Genomic DNA, 22988 nt, shown 5'->3' on the forward strand with positions numbered 1-22988 from the left:
ATTTGTTACAATATTTGACTTTACTCGTAGATAGTCATTGTAGTTGGCATGCTTCTAAGTAAAATAGTTGGTAAATAATAGAGGTGTTTTTTTCTGTTATCATGACAAAACCATAAATAACATAATCATTTTAAATTAATTGTCAGCAAAACAATATTGTTAACAATTATAAGGAAGATAATAATAAATAACAATAATAACTATTATTATTACTATTTTGGAGCACTGCAGGTGGCTGGCTGGGAGTATCGTGCAATACAGGCAGTCTGCATGTAAACTCATTCAAACACAATATACAAGAATGAACCTGTAAATGAGCATAATCAGTCCCCTTTAAACAGTTGGATCAGAGTTTAACTTCCAGTCATGTTTAAATACAAAAGCCATCAATCAAACCTCAACACTGGTTGTCTCAATTTAACCTACTACTTTGCAGTGAGGAGACATATTCTACTCAATTTACATTTGATGCTCAGTTTATATAATCTAGCTCTGGTTTACAGACACACTTAGTCAATGCCTGCTTTTCATAAACCCCAGTAGATTAACTGATGTCATGTGTGTGTGTGTGTGTGTGTGTGTGTGTGTGTGTGTGTGTGTGTGTGTGTGTGTGTGTGTGTGTGTGTGTGTGTGTGTGTGTGTGTGTGTGTGTGTGTGTGTGTGTGTGTGTGTGTGTGTGTGTGTGTGTGTGTGTGTGTGTGTGTGTGTGTGTGTGTGTGTGTGTGTGTGTGTGTGTGTGTACTCCAGACGGTGGCATATCCAGACTCTGTGGGTTTTTATTTCAGCTTGTGCAGAAAAAAAACTGAATTTATTGTTTAGCTGTTTTAAATAACAGGGTTGAGCAAGGTCACACAGAAAGTTCATGAATGTCACAAATGTCATTTTAAGGCACGAGGTTGCTGATTGTTTCATCTGTCGTCAATTAGCTGAGAGATATAACTGACCTTCACCTGACCTCTGTCGTGCACCAAACCCAGATCTCCAGTCTGAAGCAATTGATGTGAAATGTTTTCATGAAAGATTAATTGAGGCAAATTAGCTTATTGCATGAGACCCGAATTGAGTCCTGTTGCATAACGAGTTTCTTCACCTCTTTAAATTCCTGCAGCTGTTAGAGAGGGAGCTGGAGATGATTATGCAATACACACACACACACACACACACACACACACACACACAGTAATTGCATGTGTACCAATGCAGGCACACACACACACACACACACACACACACACACACACACACACACACAGTAATTGCATGTGTACCAATGCACGCACAAGATTCCAAATTGCTCACAAACCCAGATACAAAAAGAGAAACCGAAACACACAGAGAACATCAAAAAGTGTCTGTTGGTTAGCGAGCAAGTTTTAGATGACTGTGCAGTACAACTACCTCTTTTGAATAATTGAATCCTCAGAAGTTAGGGAGCGGTTGCCAGGGGTTTGCTTTGTTGTTCCTTGAGGAACAATTAGAGAGAGAAAGGAGTAGGGGGAGAGAGAGGGAGAGAGAATGAGTCATGGGGACTTTGGGGGGAGCCAGTGGGACTTCACACGCCTTTCAGAGTTAAAGAAGCTCTTTGTAGATAATGAAAAAAGAAATAATGGAATAAAGAGATTCACTCACACTGTTTGCTTTACTGTAACATAACACACACGCAAGCACAAAATAATGCATACACCTCATACACGCATACACCGATGAGCACTGATTACCACAAACACACCAACACACATTATGACTACAACTACAAAGAGTCTCTACAGCCGTGTTTCCATTAAAACACTTTCTGTATAGTACCTTTAGTACCATAGGTAAACAGTTTGGACGTGTAAATACTAGATCTGTTTTGCGTTCCTTAAATGTAGCCGGTGTTGTTACCGGACGGTAATAGCTGCTTCACTCATCATAACTGCAGTGTTTCTACCTTTGCAGTGTGACAATCAGATCAGTGTGCAAGGTACCTCAACAGAGGGGTAATGAACAAAACAGAACGATACGCAGGGTTTGGACAGGTGCTTAAAATCCTTGAATTTTAATGTGTTTTTCAAGGTATGAAATTGCTTGAATTTTGGATAAAGTGCCTGCAAATGCTTGAAATTGTATCCACATTTCTTTTGCAACAAATTGCTATAGAATAGAAATGTATTTATTATGTATTTATTGTATTTGTTTATAACATAAAACTGTCTCTCTTAACGTGGTTTTAATGAAAAGAAATAAGGTTAAATAATCATTTTCAATATCTATGTATTCATAGAAATATGTAATTTACCACAGCTGTAAGATGCTAGAAAAGCTTAAAAAATTGACCTTGAAAGTGCTTGAATTTGACCTTGGAAAAGGAGCAGTTATTTTAGTAACATCCACAACTTTTAACATTTGACATGCAAAAATAACAGTTGTGTGTGTGTGTGTGTGTGTGTGTGTGTGTGTGTGTGTGTGTGTGTGTGTGTGTGTGTGTGTGTGTGTGTGTGTGTGTGTGTGTGTGTGTGTGTGTGTGTGTGTGTGTGTGTGTGTGTGTGTGTGTGTGTGTGTGTGTGTGTGTGTGTGTGTGTGTGTGTGTGTGTGTTCTCACTGACCTTGACCAGCACATCAAACATCCACATTTCCCATTTTCTTTTTTGCCCTATTCATCAAGCATTCCTAATTCTTAAACAATAGTAGAAACTAATGACACTCTTGTTTTATTATTCTTACCTGCTGGATATTTCATTTTTAAGCACACTGGTCACACCTCGTGTTGCTGATAACAATGTTGCTTCCCTACCTGCAGTTAATGAAACAGGTTGAATATTTTATGGCCATTGGGGAGCACATAAGTCAGTGAAAAAGACATAGCCAGAACCACGTAAGAAATTAGATTTAATGGACAATATGTGTCAACCCAACCCCCACCTCCCACCCCACACACACACACTCTTTTATGGTTACATCATTAGCCCCTGGCCACAATTTAGTGGGTTTATAGATGAGGAGAAATAGGCTTTAAATCTCTTGTCCAACATTGGTCATCTTTTAAACTCTCTTACAAAAGATCACAGAACAATTATAGACATTCAAAGCAAATGATCCAATCTGGCCCTTTTTAAACAACCAGGACAGAAAATGTCAAATATTTATTTGTATATACAGGTATTTCACCAGAGAAACGTGTGTGTTTTATGAGAAATTGAAGCGTAAGAGTTTACTTAGTTACTTTTCAGTGCTCATAGAATTTCAATTCATGTTTAGAGAATTGTCTAGGTCTGGCAACAAGAAAGTTGTACGTGATATAAATTAAAAATCCAGATTTAACTGAATTGAACTACTCAGAACGGAAAGTGTAAGGATGAGGCCAAAGGTGAATACGACCTAAACAAATGGTTTTATTGCATAAAATAAGCATAAAACCAATAATACAAAATAATAGACATCAGACATGTGGGCTCGTACTGAAGGAGTCGTTCCCTAAAGTCTGAACATGAAAAGCAAGCAGAAAAAGTATGAAAAAAAGAGTTTATATGTTGGTATGTTCTAGTGTGTGGATGATAGGGTCAGAGAGAGAGTAAAGCACAGCAAATTTCTACTGAGAGGAGTGAAAAAAGTCTCTAAGAGAAAGAAATAGGTAAGAAAATGTTGTAATGATAGTAACTTTTCTGCGTTTTCTGAAAAGTAAATCAATGATGAAGGAAGGTCACGTGTGACTTGGAATGGTCTGACCCGCTTGTAGGAAGCCTTTGAGTTGAGTTTCAGAGATTTGTGAGTGTAAAGTGAAGCCCCAGGGGCTGCTTGGCCTCACTGATGAAAGGGTATGTTCAACACTCAGATTAGCTCAATAATTCACTAGTTCTCTAGATACAGCAGCAAATAGTACCTGTATGCACCCACTGCAGCGACACACACGTATGTACTTACACAAACAAACAAAACACACCAACACAGATCTACCAGATTTGTTATTATTAATTCATTAGTTCTGCCGGTAGAGCAAATACGCCTGCAAGACTGAATATCTGTACCCTTCACAGAGATTTGGAAAGGTAAATATCTGTAACCACATTTAAATGGTGGAAAGAGGGGTTCCATTCAGACTTTAAAAATCCAACTTGTTTAGGGATTGCACAGGAGTGTCACCACTCAAACACCGTTCTCAGTTATTGGGCATTTACAGACACATCTGGTCTGAAAAGGTTTCCGGTCTTACCTCGGTGCTTTTCCTGGGCGATCATTACCAAAGTGCAAGTAGAATTAATTTATACACTTCTAAGAATCTACGTGTTAAATGTAATTGATGCACATGGACATTAACATGTCTAATTAGTTTGCAAGAGTGACTCTGATGTTTTCACTGCCTGCAGAAGTACAGTCCCAGATGTGTTGACAGCACTGACGTTTTTTAATACATTTAAATTAAGAAATGTAATATATTTGTTACAATATTTGACTTTACTCGTAGATAGTCATTGTAGTTGGCATGCTTCTAAGTAAAATAGTTGGTAAATAATAGAGGTGTTTTTTTCTGTTATCATGACAAAACCATAAATAACATAATCATTTTAAATTAATTGTCAGCAAAACAATATTGTTAACAATTATAAGGAAGATAATAATAAATAACAATAATAACTATTATTATTACTATTTTGGAGCACTGCAGGTGGCTGGCTGGGAGTATCGTGCAATACAGGCAGTCTGCATGTAAACTCATTCAAACACAATATACAAGAATGAACCTGTAAATGAGCATAATCAGTCCCCTTTAAACAGTTGGATCAGAGTTTAACTTCCAGTCATGTTTAAATACAAAAGCCATCAATCAAACCTCAACACTGGTTGTCTCAATTTAACCTACTACTTTGCAGTGAGGAGACATATTCTACTCAATTTACATTTGATGCTCAGTTTATATAATCTAGCTCTGGTTTACAGACACACTTAGTCAATGCCTGCTTTTCATAAACCCCAGTAGTTTAACTGATGTCATGTGTGTGTGTGTGTGTGTGTGTGTGTGTGTGTGTGTGTGTGTGTGTGTGTGTGTGTGTGTGTGTGTGTGTGTGTGTGTGTGTGTGTGTGTGTGTGTGTGTGTGTGTGTGTGTGTGTGTGTGTGTGTGTGTGTGTGTGTGTGTGTGTGTGTGTGTGTGTGTGTGTGTGTGTGTGTGTGTACTCCAGACGGTGGCATATCCAGACTCTGTGGGTTTTTATTTCAGCTTGTGCAGAAAAAAAACTGAATTTATTGTTTAGCTGTTTTAAATAACAGGGTTGAGCAAGGTCACACAGAAAGTTCATGAATGTCACAAATGTCATTTTAAGGCACGAGGTTGCTGATTGTTTCATCTGTCGTCAATTAGCTGAGAGATATAACTGACCTTCACCTGACCTCTGTCGTGCACCAAACCCAGATCTCCAGTCTGAAGCAATTGATGTGAAATGTTTTCATGAAAGATTAATTGAGGCAAATTAGCTTATTGCATGAGACCCGAATTGAGTCCTGTTGCATAACGAGTTTCTTCACCTCTTTAAATTCCTGCAGCTGTTAGAGAGGGAGCTGGAGATGATTATGCAATACACACACACACACACACACACACACACACACACACAGTAATTGCATGTGTACCAATGCAGGCACACACACACACACACACACACACACACACACACACACACACACACAGTAATTGCATGTGTACCAATGCACGCACAAGATTCCAAATTGCTCACAAACCCAGATACAAAAAGAGAAACCGAAACACACAGAGAACATCAAAAAGTGTCTGTTGGTTAGCGAGCAAGTTTTAGATGACTGTGCAGTACAACTACCTCTTTTGAATAATTGAATCCTCAGAAGTTAGGGAGCGGTTGCCAGGGGTTTGCTTTGTTGTTCCTTGAGGAACAATTAGAGAGAGAAAGGAGTAGGGGGAGAGAGAGGGAGAGAGAATGAGTCATGGGGACTTTGGGGGGAGCCAGTGGGACTTCACACGCCTTTCAGAGTTAAAGAAGCTCTTTGTAGATAATGAAAAAAGAAATAATGGAATAAAGAGATTCACTCACACTGTTTGCTTTACTGTAACATAACACACACGCAAGCACAAAATAATGCATACACCTCATACACGCATACACCGATGAGCACTGATTACCACAAACACACCAACACACATTATGACTACAACTACAAAGAGTCTCTACAGCCGTGTTTCCATTAAAACACTTTCTGTATAGTACCTTTAGTACCATAGGTAAACAGTTTGGACGTGTAAATACTAGATCTGTTTTGCGTTCCTTAAATGTAGCCGGTGTTGTTACCGGACGGTAATAGCTGCTTCACTCATCATAACTGCAGTGTTTCTACCTTTGCAGTGTGACAATCAGATCAGTGTGCAAGGTACCTCAACAGAGGGGTAATGAACAAAACAGAACGATACGCAGGGTTTGGACAGGTGCTTAAAATCCTTGAATTTTAATGTGTTTTTCAAGGTATGAAATTGCTTGAATTTTGGATAAAGTGCCTGCAAATGCTTGAAATTGTATCCACATTTCTTTTGCAACAAATTGCTATAGAATAGAAATGTATTTATTATGTATTTATTGTATTTGTTTATAACATAAAACTGTCTCTCTTAACGTGGTTTTAATGAAAAGAAATAAGGTTAAATAATCATTTTCAATATCTATGTATTCATAGAAATATGTAATTTACCACAGCTGTAAGATGCTAGAAAAGCTTAAAAAATTGACCTTGAAAGTGCTTGAATTTGACCTTGGAAAAGGAGCAGTTATTTTAGTAACATCCACAACTTTTAACATTTGACATGCAAAAATAACAGTTCTGATGTCTGAACTGAAGTGGAACCGGACTGCTTGGTGGGCTCGGTGGGCTGTTGATGTGATTGTGTACAAAGAAACGTAATATGCTCCTGTTTTTACACATCGCTGCACATTTTAAGAATCATTTTCTGACAGGTTTACCAGCCAGAACTGAGTATATGAAATTTAGATAAACTGAGATCTAGTGTGCTGTAACTGGACAGTGTTATTGAGAAAGAGAAAAGATGTGAGGGACCAAAAGAGAGAGAGGGTAGGAATAAAAGATGCGGAAAAAGACCATTAAATCAAACGAAGATGATGAAGGGGTTAGATTATAACGGAATAACAGTCTCTCCCGGTGTTTTGAATCTCTCTTCGCTGTCCTGAAGAGTCAAAGGAATGATGGGTTATACAGTATGCTCTTGAGGCTAATGACGCTGTCCATGGTGCTGAAAAGAAACGGTTGAGATCTCAGTGGGACCCTTGATGATTCTCTCTTTGGCGATGAAAACAGCTGCTCTACATTTAAGGAATGATGAAAACCAAGAGGGACATTCTCATCTTTTTTCTGTCCTCTTTCTCTTTTATCTTTCTGCCATCTGTTCTTCTAACCCCCCCCAAACCCCCCCCCCCCCCCCCCCCCCCCCCCCCCCTTCCTCTGCATCAGCCTTTACTCATCTTTATTCCCGTCATCTACCAACTTTATCTAACTTTATTCTTCCTTGGACAGTAAGGGCTGTCCACACCAATAACTATAACAATAACTATAACTATAAGGATAACGATGTGAGCATCCACACTGATGAACGATAACGTTCTGTAAACAGTGGCGCCAAGCACACGCTGCACGGCCCAGCTGTGTCAGAGCCCCAAAATGAATATTTATGAGCTGTTACTGCTGTACATTCTGCAGAGAAAGGAACACAGAAGGGTATGGGTTCAAAGACGAGAGGAGTCCTTGTATTGTATAAACATGTATTTATAAAGAACCTGATATTGAATTGAAATTGTGGATCAACCATAGTTTGCTGGAATAGGAAGTTGTGTGTTTTCACTGTTGGTCTTTAAAGATTTCCTATCGTCAAAGGTGTCCTTATTGAAGTCAACGGCATCTCTCTCCTCTCCTCTCCTCTATGGTGCTGTGGAGACACACAGCGTCACAACGCAGCTGCGGCTACCTTTCAACCACTCTCGTATTCTTATTATTCATATATCTGTATTAATAATCATTTAATAAACAAAAGCTGTGCAATTTTACAGGTTAGTGCCTCCTAGCACAGCAAATTGGCTGGTGCCCCAGGGACGTATTAAACAGAAAGGCCTGTGATTGGCTGTCAGACATGTTTCTGTTGTTAATCAAATCTGAAAGAAAAGGTTTTGTTTTATAATATATTTAAAGTTGTCTCTATAATCATCATTCTTAGTTATAATACATGTAGTTAAAGCTGTAGTGATCTATATTTCTATATTAGCAACGGTTCAAATGACAGATAATTACATATAAAACAGCAGCTTTACAGATACAACTATAGAACAGACATATTATATATGATATAAATTATCTGAGGAAATATCTCTGCCCATACATTGTTGTTATTAGAAATAGTGCCAGTTGTTGTGGTTAATTACATAGGCCTACTTATTGCACACATTTGTCAATTTTATCTAAATAGAGAGTGACAGACACACACACACACTCACACACACACACACATGCACGCACAGACACGCACACACACACACACACACACACACACACACACACACACACACACGCACACACACACTCACAGATTAGCCCTACATGTGATTAAACACCAGAGGAGAAATGTTAACCTGCAGTTACTCTCTATATTATCTAACTCTGCACTTTTCCCCTAACCTGACTATCGCCAGATGAATCTGGAGCAATCCCAGATGTATGAGTGAAGCAAGGCGGAACGAAATTCTTCTGGCGAGAGTCAGGTTACTTTTTAGCAATTTAAGCATCTTTCTTATAGTTCAGTCTCACCACTCTTGTCATTCTCATTTCCAGCTGCAGCAGGCAGCTGTTCTTTGCTAAGACACTTTGATATCGTAGTACACTACCTGCCCAGCACCAAACAGCAGACACGCAAAATCAATGAGTAGGTGGGGAACACAGTGGACCATTTTGCATTTAAAGATTCAGATATTTCCCTCAGGAGCTGGTGGTAACTACAACAGAGCTGGACTCATATTCGTCAGTTGCCCAGAAATGTGAATCCAAATAAATGTTGCTGCATGTCTGCTGAATGTGTAAACAGGGAACTGTTTGCAAACATATTATCCCAATTTGAATGGAAAAATATCAATTTTTGATACAACTTTCAAAACTACAGGGGAACTTTGACACAAATACATTTACATTTTTTATTAAAGAATAATAAAATACCTGCAAATAAGTGACAATAAGACAGCACTGTGAGTGAGTGACAGGGGGCGGGGCTATATGGCCACTGTAGGATTATGTGTGTGTGTGTGTGTGTGTGTGTGTGTGTGTGTGTGTGTGTGTGTGTGTGTGTGTGTGTGTGTGTGTGTGTGTGTGTGTGTGTGTGTGTGTGTGTGTGTGTGTGTGTGTGTGTGTGTGTGTGTGTGTGTGTGTGTGTGTGTGTGTGTGTGTGTGTGTGTGTGTGTGTGTGTGTGTGTGTGTGTGTGTGTGTGTGTGTGTGTGTGTGTGTGTGTGTGTGTGTGTGTGTGTGTTTGTGATCTCGCTATTGGAGAGAAGACATACAAAAAAGCGTTGCTGGTGTCAAAAGTGCGGAAATAAGGATTGGGAGCATTTAAAATATTCAGAATTGATATGAGACCTTGTTTGTGTTAAGGTCATCATAACATTTCATTTACATTAGAATTTCTTTTCAGTCCATTGGCTTCGTTTGCTTTCATTCCTTATTTCCCTATGACCTTCCTTCATTCACTTTGCTGCATCTCTTTTATTAGCTGCATCACTCATTTCTCTACTCTTCTACTCTCTTCCCCTCCTTTTTAAGGCGCTGTCCATCCCCATGTTTATTACCAGCCGTGTGTGTGCCGTGTGTGTGCCCGTGTGTGTGTGTGTGTGTGTGTGTATGGATGTACAGCGATCTACTGCATTACGTAAAGTGCTGAGCAGACAGACAGTCAAAGTTCAATGCATCCAATGTGTGGGCTGTAGGCAGAAAATAATGGTGTTATCCTGGGATAAGCCCTCGTTTACCCTGCAAATAGAGTGTGTGAGAGGGAAGAAGAAGGGAGGGGGGGAGGGGGATGACAGAGAGACTTCCTCATTGGAATCAGTGTACTGAAATGACTCCATTTACTCCATTTAACACACAAACAAGAGGGAGACTAAAGACAGAAAGTAGGAGAGAAGCACGGAATGACTTCCCAAGCAATGTGTGTGTCTCTTTCTAGTCATTTCATCACTCAACTGTGCCGTTATCAACGCCAAGTTAAAAAATCAAGCACTTTTGCTCCTAAAGACAGCCAACAATGCACATGTTATCCCATCCCTTCATTTTCAAACGAAATACAGTTCAAACACAACCTTTTTATGTGCTTGTCCGCATGTCCATTCACTAAAATAAAAGTTAGGGCAGAGGATTTTAAAAAATGAAAGATGTCAGAGCTTCTCACTTATTACTTTCATTGCAATACAGCAGATGGCCTGCCTCACACTCACTGAGAGAGAATACACGAGTAAGATACAAAGAGGTACAGTAAGAAGCAGGTGAGTGAGAAAGGAGGGAGGCTGGAGAGAGGGGGAGAGGAAAGGAGGAAAAGACTTGAGGCATGGGACAGAAAATGTAATAGAAAAGCAGAGAGAGAGAAAGAGAGAGAGAGAGAGAGAGAGAGAGAGAGAGAGATAAAGACAGGAAGGTACAGAGCTCATCTAGGCAGCATCTGCTCATCCTCTTTAGACGTGTTGTTTGCGTGATTTAGTGGGACTACAGCACGATATACTTCACAACACCTCAAACAAATGTTTGCGTGTGTTTTTTATCTAGCACGCTGAGAAAAATATTAATGAAGGAGGCCCATATGCCGCACACATGCCAGCCAGTGAGTGCTTTAACATGCAAAGAGTATGCAGTTACCTAACACTGAGGTTGCATTTTCTTTACATTTCATAGAAGCAGCAGCTGACAGCATAACATTACACTTTGCTGTTGATATAATAATAAAATAGTGTCATATTATGAAATCCTAAGCACATGTAATAAGCTGTTTTCTTATTGATACCAGTGCCTACAGTGCCAGCTCTCAAATCTATATTTGTTGCGGATTCATGCTAACCATAACTCAAAATTAGAGTCACATGAGATGCTCAGGGCCACTCTTGTGACTGTAAGCTAAATGTGAACACGTGAATCTCAAATCTAATCTTAAATAAGCATAAAAGGGTGAATGACAAGACTCTAGAAAGTCACTGCGCCCCGTTAAGAAAACTCTGGCTCATTCCTCTGTAAAATCGCAGATTGCCTTATTACCTTTTTTACACTGAAGTTTTTTCTCGTTTGGTACGGATTAAACAAACAAGATTTTACATGTTAATTAGTGAGCTTTAGAGGTGCTGGTAGACATATTTTTTTGTAGCTTTCGTACAGAGCCAGACAACCTGTTTCCCCCTTCTTTTAGTGTCTATGTTAAGCCAAGCTAACCAGCTGCTGGCTGAAGCTTCTTCATATTTTGTATAAAGTAGGGCTGTCCAAGTTAACGCGATAATAACGTTAACGCAAATTCCTCTTAACGTCCGTTTTGATGCGCGATTAACGCATGCACGTTATGTGATTATGACCCTGGGCCCGCCCCGTAGTTTGGGAAATCAGGAAGAGATGCAAAAGTAACATTGTGGATGGCAAAACAGAAACAAACCTCCATGGGCAGATATGAATAAAGAGGCTCCTTGAATGGCAAATTCAGCTTCAAAGCCCTGCCAGATGGTTCTCTGGACATGACCAAAGTTATCTGCAGTTACTGTTGATGTGAACTGAGTTCCCACCGGAGGACGTCAAGTCTCGAATACCACTTGCTGGCCAAAGTCCCCCAGAGAATATTCTGGACAGTATTTTCTATTGTTTTGGATTGTTACAATGATAATACACTATATTAAAAAATAGTTGTCCACTCCCATGTTAATAAGAGCATTAAACATTTGAAAAATATCCCTTTAAGGTACATTTAGAGCAGAAAAAAAGGTGTGATTAATTTGCGATCAATTGCAAGTTAACTATAGACCATCATGCGATTGATTGCAATTAAATATTTTAATCAATTGACAACTGTAATACAAACAAGACATAAAAGTGGCATTGATTTTCTCATGTAAACTCTCGGCCAGAAAGCAAATTAGTTCATTTAAAAAAAAAAATGCTATTCCTTTAAAATAAAATAACTACGTCCTTCATATTTGCTACAAATAAGCACACATGACTAAATTGCTACAAATTAGCCTGTGGTTTTCAAAGTTGTGAAGTAATGCTGGTGCATGCAGTGGGTGACAGCGTGATTTTGTAGCTTCCGCTCTAATAATTAAATGTGCACATTGGCCAACATGACGGCCCGTCCCCAAAACAGCTGGTGTGTTACTTAATGAATGTGTATTCTTTGTTACATACTTTGTTACCCACTAAAAATAGGTATTTTTCCCTAGTAAAGCCGAAAGACAATTTTCCAACATGTGTCATGAAGTAAAGTTCTCCTTCACGGCGTCCTCTGACCTGTCCTGCCCTCTCAGTCCTTGTTTTTTCCTTCCCCCTCCTTTTCTCATACACTTACATGAAATGATGTGACATATATGCCACTTGGCTGTTCATCCAGTGTGCCCTACAGTTCTATAAGTGCACTCATTTTAGCCTGCGTGGCAAGTAGGACTCAAACTCCCTTCCACGCTAGTTTTATGCACAATGCATTAAATAGAGGAGTCCCCTCTCTTTCTCCCTCCTTGCATCTATTATATACATTTATTTCCATCCATCTCTCTCTCCCCCTCTCTCCCTCTCTCTCTCTCTCTCTCTCTCTCTCTCTCTCTCTCTCTCTCTCTCTCTCTCCCTCTCTCTCTCTCTCTCTCTCTCTCTCTCTCTCTCCCTCTCTCTCTCTCTCTCTCTCTCTCTCCCCCTCTCTCCCTCTCTCTCTCTCTCTCTCTCTCTCTCTCTCTCTCTCTCTCTCTCTCTCGTGCTTTCTCTTTCTCTCTGTGTGACAGTAGTCCTGTCAGAGTAAGGCTGGCTGAAGCCCTTGCAGCAGTCTGCCTTTTTGATGTTGAGCCCTGCTGAATTAGGCCATCACCCAGCGGTGCTCTGCTTCCTGCCTGCATATACTAGTCACACACACACACACACACATGTCACGCTTGCGAGCACACACATACAAACAAAAACAAATGCATGCTGGTAGGAAAGCATGCACATGCAAAACAAAGTATGCTGCTACTCACAAAAAGTAGTGGACGTACAAACACCATCCATGTAGTTCTCACAATGCTTTTTGTAATATACACTATAATATCCAAATATTTCCTATTCTCACTCTTGCGCACATTGAGTTACATTCATTTACTGTAAGTCCTCATTTCCTTCTCCACTTCTCTTTAATAAACATAAATTTGAATTCTTATGAGTGCTTCTCCTCCGAGTCCTCCATACTATAGCACATCAAAGAACACACACACACACACACACACAAACCCGCAAACACACATGCACACACACACACACACACACACTCATGAACATACACACACTCAGGGAAAATGTAGGACATTCAGGGAGAATTTATTCAAGAATACAGAAGAGAAGAATTTATTCCCTTTGAATCTGCTCCCTCTCTCGCTCTTACAATATGGCCGTATGAAAAGCAGCAAAGTGACTAAGGCAGGAAGGCTCCTGAATTACACATAAAAACAGGCTGGTGACCTGACATCTCATAAAATGAACATGATGTCTTAAAATGGAAATACTCTGTTCACAGAGAGAAATTCAATTCACGGACAATCTTGCAATGGGATCGCACGGATTGGAATGGCCACCTCTCTACTTCCTTATCCCTTACTTCTGGCATGCTTTTTTATTTTCAAATACAGCCTTCATTTTGATCTCAACTACACACCTAATTTTGACACACACACTCACTCACAAGGCAAGGCAAGGCAAGGCAAGGCATCTTTATTTTTATAGCGCATTTCATACCAAGGCAACTGAATGTGCTTTACATAAAGAAACACAGTTAAAAGCAGGAGCAAAGAAGATTTTTTTTAAAAGTAAAAGAAAAGAAAATAGATAATGTTTAAAGTTATTAAAAAGAGCCCAGCTATAGGCAAATGAAAAGAGAAAGGATTTAGACCTGGATTTAAAAGTGCTCACAGTCGGGGCTGATTTCAGATCTGCTGGTAGTTTGTTCCAGCTGTGTGCAGCATCACAGCTAAATGCTGCTTCACCATGTCTAGTTTACTCTGTGCTCCACTTTCTGACCTGAGTCAGTGGGTTTATACTCAACTAACATGTCATTCATGTATTCTGGACCAAAACCATTCAGTGATTTGTAAACAAGTAGCAGAACTTTAAAATCTATTCTGTAGCTAAATGGGAGCCAATGGAAGGTCTAAAGAACTGGGGTGATGTGATGTGATCTCTTTGTCCTGGTTCAAACTCGAGCTGTTTGATACTTTTTTGGGGGAGTCCTGTCACAAGACCGTTACAGTAGTCGAGTCTACTGGAGATGAAAGCATGAATCAGCGTCTCCTGATCAGTTTGGGACATAAAACCCTTAATTCTAATTCTAAATAATGGAGATGTTCTTCAGTTGATAAAAGACTGATTTGATATTTCTATAGTAACAATGCATACGTTGATTATGTTCAGTGTGAAAGATGTCCCTCTAAATGACACCATTATGAGCTAAATCTGCAGTTCCTCTGAGCTCAAAGTGTTTTTTGTCCACCCACTACTTTATTATTTTGGTTCACAGGAGCGATGTGTCCGCAGCGGCAAGCAGCTGTTTTCAGTGAAAAAACCTCTAAAAACCCACTATGTGCTACCTGCTCAGCAACAAACAGCACAAAGACATAGTTCAACACTAGCTGGTGAACATAGTGGAGCATTAAGAAGCTTAAGAAACAGATATTTGCCTGAAGAGCAGGTGGAGATGAAAGACAGTGAGTGAAAAGAAAAGTGAAAATGGTTGCCAAAAATCAATTAATGTAGTCATGCAATTGAAATGCATAACTCTTAAATTAAACCATAACATTAACCCTAAAGAGATTATATGTTGCTTATTTTAATTAGGAATACTGGAGGAGTGGTACTAATTAATTAATAACACTCCTACAGTGACACTTATGTAAATTGTCATGTTTCGTGTTTGAGAAAGAGCATTTTTAGTGTCAGAAAAATACGAGAGGGATCATTGTTTTCAGACTTAATGGGCACACCAGCTTTCTTTTCCCCCTGAACTCTCGTACCCTCCTGTATCATTAATGGAGAAATGGCCTTTTCACTTCCCACTGCAAGTCATGTCCACATAACTTTTTCACTCTGGATAAAAATAGAGGAATCAGGAAACCATTTGAGAAGTTTCCATCTTGACAAAACTTACAAATAACCTGCTTAGCTCTTCCACATCCCATATTCCTTATCCCATCCCATGCCTTATAGAGCCGCTCCTTTCACTAGACCCCCATGGGACCTCTGAGATCGTAAAAAATGTTTGACCGTTCATTGTTCAGTTTAAGGCTGTAGAGGAAACACAATGAGAAAGACTACATGTCATGTTGCATATGTGACGTCACGCCATCACACTTTTTCTCACAGCGTAAGTAAAACTCTCCACATGTAATGGTTTTCACCCCTTTTGATCCTTTTATCCTCCCCTTGGAAAAAATGTTGAAGTGGAGAAGAAATACCGCCATGTCTGTACCAGAGTATCAAGAGGGGGTGGTGACGTATATCATTCGCGTTGAGAGCAGCAAAGAGTTGTAGTTCACTAAGCGGCCTCCCACAAAAACCTACCATTAACAAAATTCTTTGTGATAAATCATCTGGGTTTTTTGAATGAAAAATGATCTCTAATAAAATGTGCCAAAATTCATGGCACAATAAAAACAGGACCAGCATTTTTTATACATGCATCAGAAATTCATATTGAGGTCCCGTGTACAGAAAGGCAGGACTTCGCCACTCTATTAGCATGACTGTTTTAGAAGGCTGTAAAACATTTATGATTAAATGTCTCTCTCTTAATTCAAGGGGGCTTTATTGTCGTGGAACACAAGAGTTAACTTTTCCAAAACAATTGAGCAACACGAAAAAATAAATAAAATGTACAAACACACAGAATTTAACATTTATTAACATAAAAATTATAAAACTAGGAATATAAACTAAACAACATGGCTTTTTTTGTACTTTGTGTGTATGTATGCTCTCTCTCTCTCTCTCTCTCTCTCTCTCTCTCTCTCTCTCTCTCTCTTCCTCTCTATCTCTCTCTTTCTCTCTTGCTCTCTCTCTCTGGTGGCCAGGAACAGCCCTGTGGTCAAACTGGAGACCGGCCAGGGATCTTTCCATCAATTAGTTGATTTTTTACCCCCCGGTCTATCTCTGCCTTCAACTCCCTCTCTATCTTTCTGTTCTTTACTCCATCTCTCTCTCTCTCTCTCTCTCTCTCTCTCTCTCTCTCTGTTTCCACTGTTGTTGGTTCAGTAGAAGAATGCTTGAGAACATAACATTCGAATGTAGGACACTTAAAGAGGAACAGCTATTATTTTAAATGTTATTAAGTAATAACCCTAAAAAATCCTAAAAATCACTTTATTAACTGTTACATTGTATTTTTGTTTCTGTATTTGCTTGACAGTGATGTAGGTTTGTAGGTGAATGAGTGAGGAGAACAGGTGCTACCAACGGTTCACATAGGACAATAATAATCACACACACACACAAATACAGCTACACATGCATACAGTTACAACACACAGTTGTGTCTCCCTGCACTCCACGCCACACACAGCGTGTCATCACTGCATATCAATTACACGGGGACGTGAAGATCTATTTCTAATTCAATCAGTCAGTGGTGGTGTCACATCCCTCGCTCTCTGGCTTTCTCTCCCTGCCTCGCCTGCTCTCTCCGCGACGCTCTCCTATTTCCCCGTCGCTTCATTCTCACTGATGCGTCTCAGTCATCATGAGGCTGGTGGATACGGGTGTCAGGTTGTGTGTGTGTGTGTGGGGGGTGGGGGGGGGGGGGGGGGTGGGTGTGTCTGTCTGTGTGTGTCTGTCTGTCTGTCTGTCTGTCTGTCTGTCTGTCTGTCTGTCTGTCTGTCTGTCTGTCTGTCTGTCTGTCTGTCTGTCTGTGTGTGTGTGTGTGTGTGTGTGTGTGTGTGTGTGTGTGTGTGTGTGTGTGTGTGTGTGTGTGTGTGTGTGTGTGTGTGTGTGTGTGTGTGTGTGTGTGTGTGTGTGTGTGTGTGTGTGTGTGTGTGTGTGTGTGTGTGTGTGTGTGTGTGTGTGTGTGTGTGTGTGTGTGAGAGAGAGAGAGTTCTTAGACTTGGATTTTAGACATTTTCCAAAATCAATCCGAATCAGCTTTATTGGCCAAGTTTGTATTCACATGAAAGGAATTTGTCTCAAACTGCTCCAAGAAAAATGTTCAGGATGATTTATAGAAAATTCATAGCCCTATGTTGCATACAATGAGGGTTTTTTCTGCCAGAAATTAGGTTGATTAGAGCAGAGACGCTGAACATAAAGAGTAAAGTTTAAGTCAAAAGAGCCATATACTAACATATAACATTATCAGGACCAGTAGCAAAATTACTAGAATTACAAGGGTATTGACAGATGACACATGACATATTGCTCCAAATCCTACAAACAACACAACAATCACTTGGACAAACTATTATAACTGCAGTACTGACATTTAGCCGAGCCATATATCAGGGAACTGACCACTTATAGTTTATATGGTTTCATGTGTTTGACGGACAAAGGCTTGGCTTTGAGGAAGCTCTCGACAACAAATCAAAACAACACATACATTTCATTTTTCTATTAAATCAATGATGTCAATTTTTCTTTTAAATCCAACTCTGTGATTCATAATGTCGTCATTTCTCATAAAGAAATGTATTCATGTGTCTATCTGAATGTACAGAGACATACTGTATATACATTTCCTAGAGATGGAAATCAGAGGACAAATTATGAATACTTGATTTATTCTGAAATGTTGTTATTTTTATTGTTCATAATTTGATGTAATATCCACTGTGGCTATACCACTGCTACACTAGGATGTTTTTAGTTTTTTTAAATGACAAAGGCAAATCAACAAAAACCTTTATTTTGTGATAAAAGCAGTGAGCAGAATTAGAGAACAGTAACCATTGTGTCAGAAGAGAAGATTTAAACAATGTTTTCTTCGGGCTATAGGATTAAAACATGAATAGGAAGTGTAGAGGCCACAGCTTTGAATGACTTCAGCACATCTGCGCCCACAGGACATCACTAGTTTCTCACACTGCTCTGGTTTGATCTTGGTCCATTCTGACTCAGTCTCTTCCACAGTTCAGTAACTGCAGTGGGTTTCTTAGACATTACTTTGTTGCCAAGGATTTTCCAGAGATTCTCTATGGGGTTTAGATCCAGTGTATATGTGTATGTCCGTGTGTGTAATGGTAGACATATCGTAAGTCTCTGTCAACCTGCCCATCTAAAGGCTGTATGAATATATTTGTTATTCTAAGCAGAAACATTATGTAACGAGGGCTGATAGAAATGCAGAAACTGTTATCTAGCCTCAGCTAACCATTACATTCATTTTACCAAAAAGAGCTTAACCAGCATCTTACGTCGCATTACAGTTAAACTGGACTTTTTAACTGTGTGCTAGTGTTACTCCCTCTCGGCAATAGTCTCATGGCACTATCTGATGGAAACATATAGTGACTTTGATTTGCTGACACTTCAGAAATGTGTTTTTTTATGTGTACAACATTAAAATGAAAACTTTCTCTCTCTCTCTCTCAGATCATAACCATTTGAACAACGCAGCCTTGTCTCCCCTGGGTCCAGCCATGGCCTTGTCTCACCCTCACAACAACCTGGGAATTGGCTTCAACAAGTACACCTCGCTCAAGGCCGTGGGTGAGTAGATTTATATACACACACACACACACACACACACACACACACATACTGACTACATGGAGACTCTTACCAAGGATACAAAGCACATGGCTTACTGTACAGAGGTCAGTGTGGTTAAATAATGTACAGTATAAATAAACCAGAATCAGGATGATTAAAAAATACTCAATGTCCCTATATTGATGCACATACTAAGTGGGAAAGTGTTTAAGGGAGAGCAAGCACCAATAAGGATAATGATTCTTTTATAAGCCTGATTCTCATCCAGCCATGTTGACTCATGAGTCATGTTTGAGTACTGTGGCTGATTTAAGTCATGATGTAAATATCATGACTGCATTAGGCCCGTCAGAAGACAGCCCCACACCCAGAGTTCAATAATCTCCATTTCTCAAATCTATGTGTGCTCCACACGTGAACATAGAGAGCCCAAACATCTTGGAAATGTGAGGACAGTCCCATATTACAAGCAGATGTCCTAAATCCTGAATCCATGATGTCCATGTATATGTCCTGAAAATTAGACCATTAGATTAATTATATTCTAACAAAAAATGAAATACTATTTTTCTTGTGAAGCATTATGTTGGTGTTGCCCAAAGACAGGACCAGACCTGCCTGCAACTACTCTGTCTCGAATTTCACCCTCATCTGGTCAACCTGATATTTAAAATGTATATATTTATTTATATATACACTGAACAAAAATATAAACACATTTTTAAGGGGCCTTTTATTGTGTCCAGCCTAATGCACACCTGTCAACGATCATCCTAAGCATCTTCATATGCCACACTTGTCAGGTGGATAGATTATCTCAGCTGGTGAAGTATTCACTAACACAGATTTTGGCTAATTTGTAAACAGAATTTGAGAGAAATAGGCTTTTTTTGTGTACATAGAAAAAGTATTTGATTGGAGCAAAAACAAAAGTCTTTATATTTTTGTTCAGTGTATATAATAGAACTGTTGTTCATTCCCAACATGATGCAGAAGAAACAGATGCTGCAACACAAAACTGACCATTACAGCGACAAACTAGGGTGAGTTACATGAATGGAAGAAACCTTTTCTGGGCTCATCGTGGAGCACAGAATCAATGAAAGCTCTTATTCTGTCCTCTGCATCTAAATATCACACACTTCACTGAAAAGCTGTCGCTGTTGAACAGGGGATTAGCAGCTAGATGTGGATGGAAAAACAGGAATGGACTACATAAACTAATAAACACAATTAAATATACGGTGTAAACTGTTGCATTCTGTTCACTTATAACTGAGAAATTATCTGTTTTATAATGCTTTATGAAACTGCGGAAGTCCGGTATTGAACATAGCATGCATTAGGATAATTGTTGCCTTATAACCATGAAAAAAAAGTAGTTTGTTATGGGATGGTTAGTCATCCGCCTAAAGCTCAGCCACTACAACACTGACAGTTATTGACAGTGTGCCTTTCTGTTAATAGTAACTGTGAATCAGCGGTGGAAAAATAGGTACAATGGTGGCTTCAATTCACTGCGGATGATTATGACATAACTCATATAGGATTGGTAGCTCAACTGGTTCACTGTGTAAAAGCAAAAATAAAACACACATTGCTACGCATTCGTGGGTGGTGAGTGACAGTAGTCTGGACAGCCGCAGTTTGAGGCGACTGGTTCAGGCCTTAAGCTTTCCCTCTGGCCCATCACACACACACACAAACAAACTCACATTAACAAAATACACACAAAATCATTCACATCATAAACATGTCCTACCCACCCCCCACCCCCTACACACACACAGACATTATACTTTGTCCTACTACACAGGCGTAAACATGTGCATAAACACACACACACACACCATCTATCATCTGATCACTGCAGACAGATAAGGACATGGTGACAATGATAAGGAACGACAGTTTGACACATGTACACGTACTGTTCATTGACATAATGTGCAAATAGACACAGGACTGCCCACCATAGCTAAAGAAGATCAGACACAGAAACCGTAGAGCGTGAGACATCCAACGTTTTTGAGGATAAAGCCATAATCGGTTGACTGTTTGCTAAGCCCAGCCTCCTTTAGCTACATTTGTTACATCTCCCAAGCTTTCAGTTCTCACACATTTACAATCATGACTACCCGACCAATATGGGATCTGCAAGGCACTTATTTTAGAGGGAAAAATTCAATTTGGTGACAGGAAAAATACCTTTTCTATGTGCACTGTGCAACGATATACCCAGAGGGCTGCTTTCTTAAACGCATAACTTCATTAAAGAATATTTAACATTATTATACATTATACATACATTTTGTTACACTTACAGTATAAATAATAATTGAAAATGAAATAAATAGCTTAATAAACATCATGTTCAGTATCAGTCAAGTGTTGACCATTAAAATAAAGCATAAATAAAAAATAAATGAAATAGCTAAATACTTTGAGTTCAGTATCAGTCAATTGTGGACCATTTGAATAGAGAATAAATAAAAAGGAAAATAAATAGCCATGTGACTCTATTTCTACATCACCCCAAGCATCGTTTTCTGCATCATGTTCTGTAAAAATTGACACAGATATATGTCTGTGATAAGCAAATATTGGTAGATAGTATAGGCAAACCAATTTATCGGTGTGGCTCCAGTCATAACGGTAGGTTTACTAATTATTTTTGAAACAATGTGTCCTCGAATTCAGACAGAGGCAGACAAGAGCAAGCTTCTGATTTTGAGCCAGCGTCGGCACAATGAATGAGCTAGTCATCAACGGAGCCAAACATAACCTGCAAGCCAACATATGTAAATGCATGTTTAGGTAATGATGCTGCTTGTGTTACAGGCTTAAAGCATAAAGCCGGTCACGTATGAAGTGTCACGTTTAAACAGGAAAAGAAAAGACACAACACGTTAGTTGTGTTGGTTCAGCAGCAGCCGTGCCATGGTCGCTATGCCAATGTATAATATAACAGTAACGGTTGTGGAAATGTACATATTCACATTGGCGTATATATTACATTTGTACATGTACATCCATTGCACCCATTAAGACATTTAAATGATGACTTACAATAGAGGAGACAGCACACTGGCTTTTTTTTTAGTGTTTTTTCAAAGTTTTTGGTAATAAAATGTTGATAGCAAATACAATATGAAGGGAAAGGTCAGCAAAAGGAATGTGGAACGTGACTGAAGAGAAGAAGAGAAACTTGTCTCATTATTCTGCTCGGTGAGTGAGAAACAGAGGCCAACTGCAGCAGCAACACCCCCCCCCCCTCCCCCAACCGCTCCGTGATGAGTGTGAGAAGTCAACCGCATTTCACTGACGACTACATCAAAATAAATCCCTCACATGTTGAGGTGCAATGCTTCTTTCTCACCTCTCTCTTGACGTCTAGGTGTTCAGTTCTGTCTCTGTTTGATGGCACACAAAGACAAACTGCTCCTCTTTGTTCCCCTTTGTTTGGTAGCTATGGTTTTGTCTCTCTCTAACACACACACGCACACACGTACATTCACTTCTCTGTATTAATTCTTCTGTTTCGGCTTTCTGCCTTCAGGGAAACTGATCCTCTTTCACTGTCGGTCCACGTGCTCTTAATGGCGCACCTAACAGCTAACACAACACACGTACAACACGCACACATTTCGAAACATTAATCGACATGCATATACTGTTTTGATTTTCTCTGTCGTTCTGTTTCCCGCTGTCTTCATTCGTGCACACACTCGTGAGCATATGCAACAGAGGTTGCAACACTATTCCAAATAAGGACAAAAACAGGAAAATGTACAAAAAACTAATATCAACTGAAAAAAAAAAAAACAAATGACATGTTTTTTATCATTTGCACTACTTTCTCTACTTGGACTTTTTGTCCTAGAGGTTCGCCTCAGGCCACATACAGTCTGCCCTTGCTGGAGGTTGTTTGGGCATGCTGTATGCAGTCGGAGCAGAGGACTGCAGACATCAGGGCTGAAATAAGCACTGCTATGTCCTCTAAATTCTTCTTTTTTTTTACACAATGTAATGCAGTAATTGTTATTTAACGCATTA

General features: G+C 39.5%; 1 protein-coding gene across 1 annotated transcript in view; it reads left to right on the forward strand.

Annotated features, from left to right (window-relative positions):
• Window positions 1–22988, forward strand: part of LOC310959904 (protein shisa-8) — a gene marked incomplete at both ends in the record, with an annotated part of 103278 nt that overhangs the window by 71590 nt on the left and 8700 nt on the right. Inside the window, one exon of the mRNA XM_083931429.1 lies at window positions 18813–18929. Coding sequence (XP_083787555.1) covers window positions 18813–18929 — 117 coding nt within the window. The remainder of the gene's footprint in view (window positions 1–18812; window positions 18930–22988) is intronic.

The sequence above is a fragment of the Echiichthys vipera genome (assembly GCF_963691815.1).
Source record: "Echiichthys vipera genome assembly, chromosome: 17".
Classification (NCBI taxonomy): domain Eukaryota; kingdom Metazoa; phylum Chordata; class Actinopteri; order Perciformes; family Trachinidae; genus Echiichthys; species Echiichthys vipera.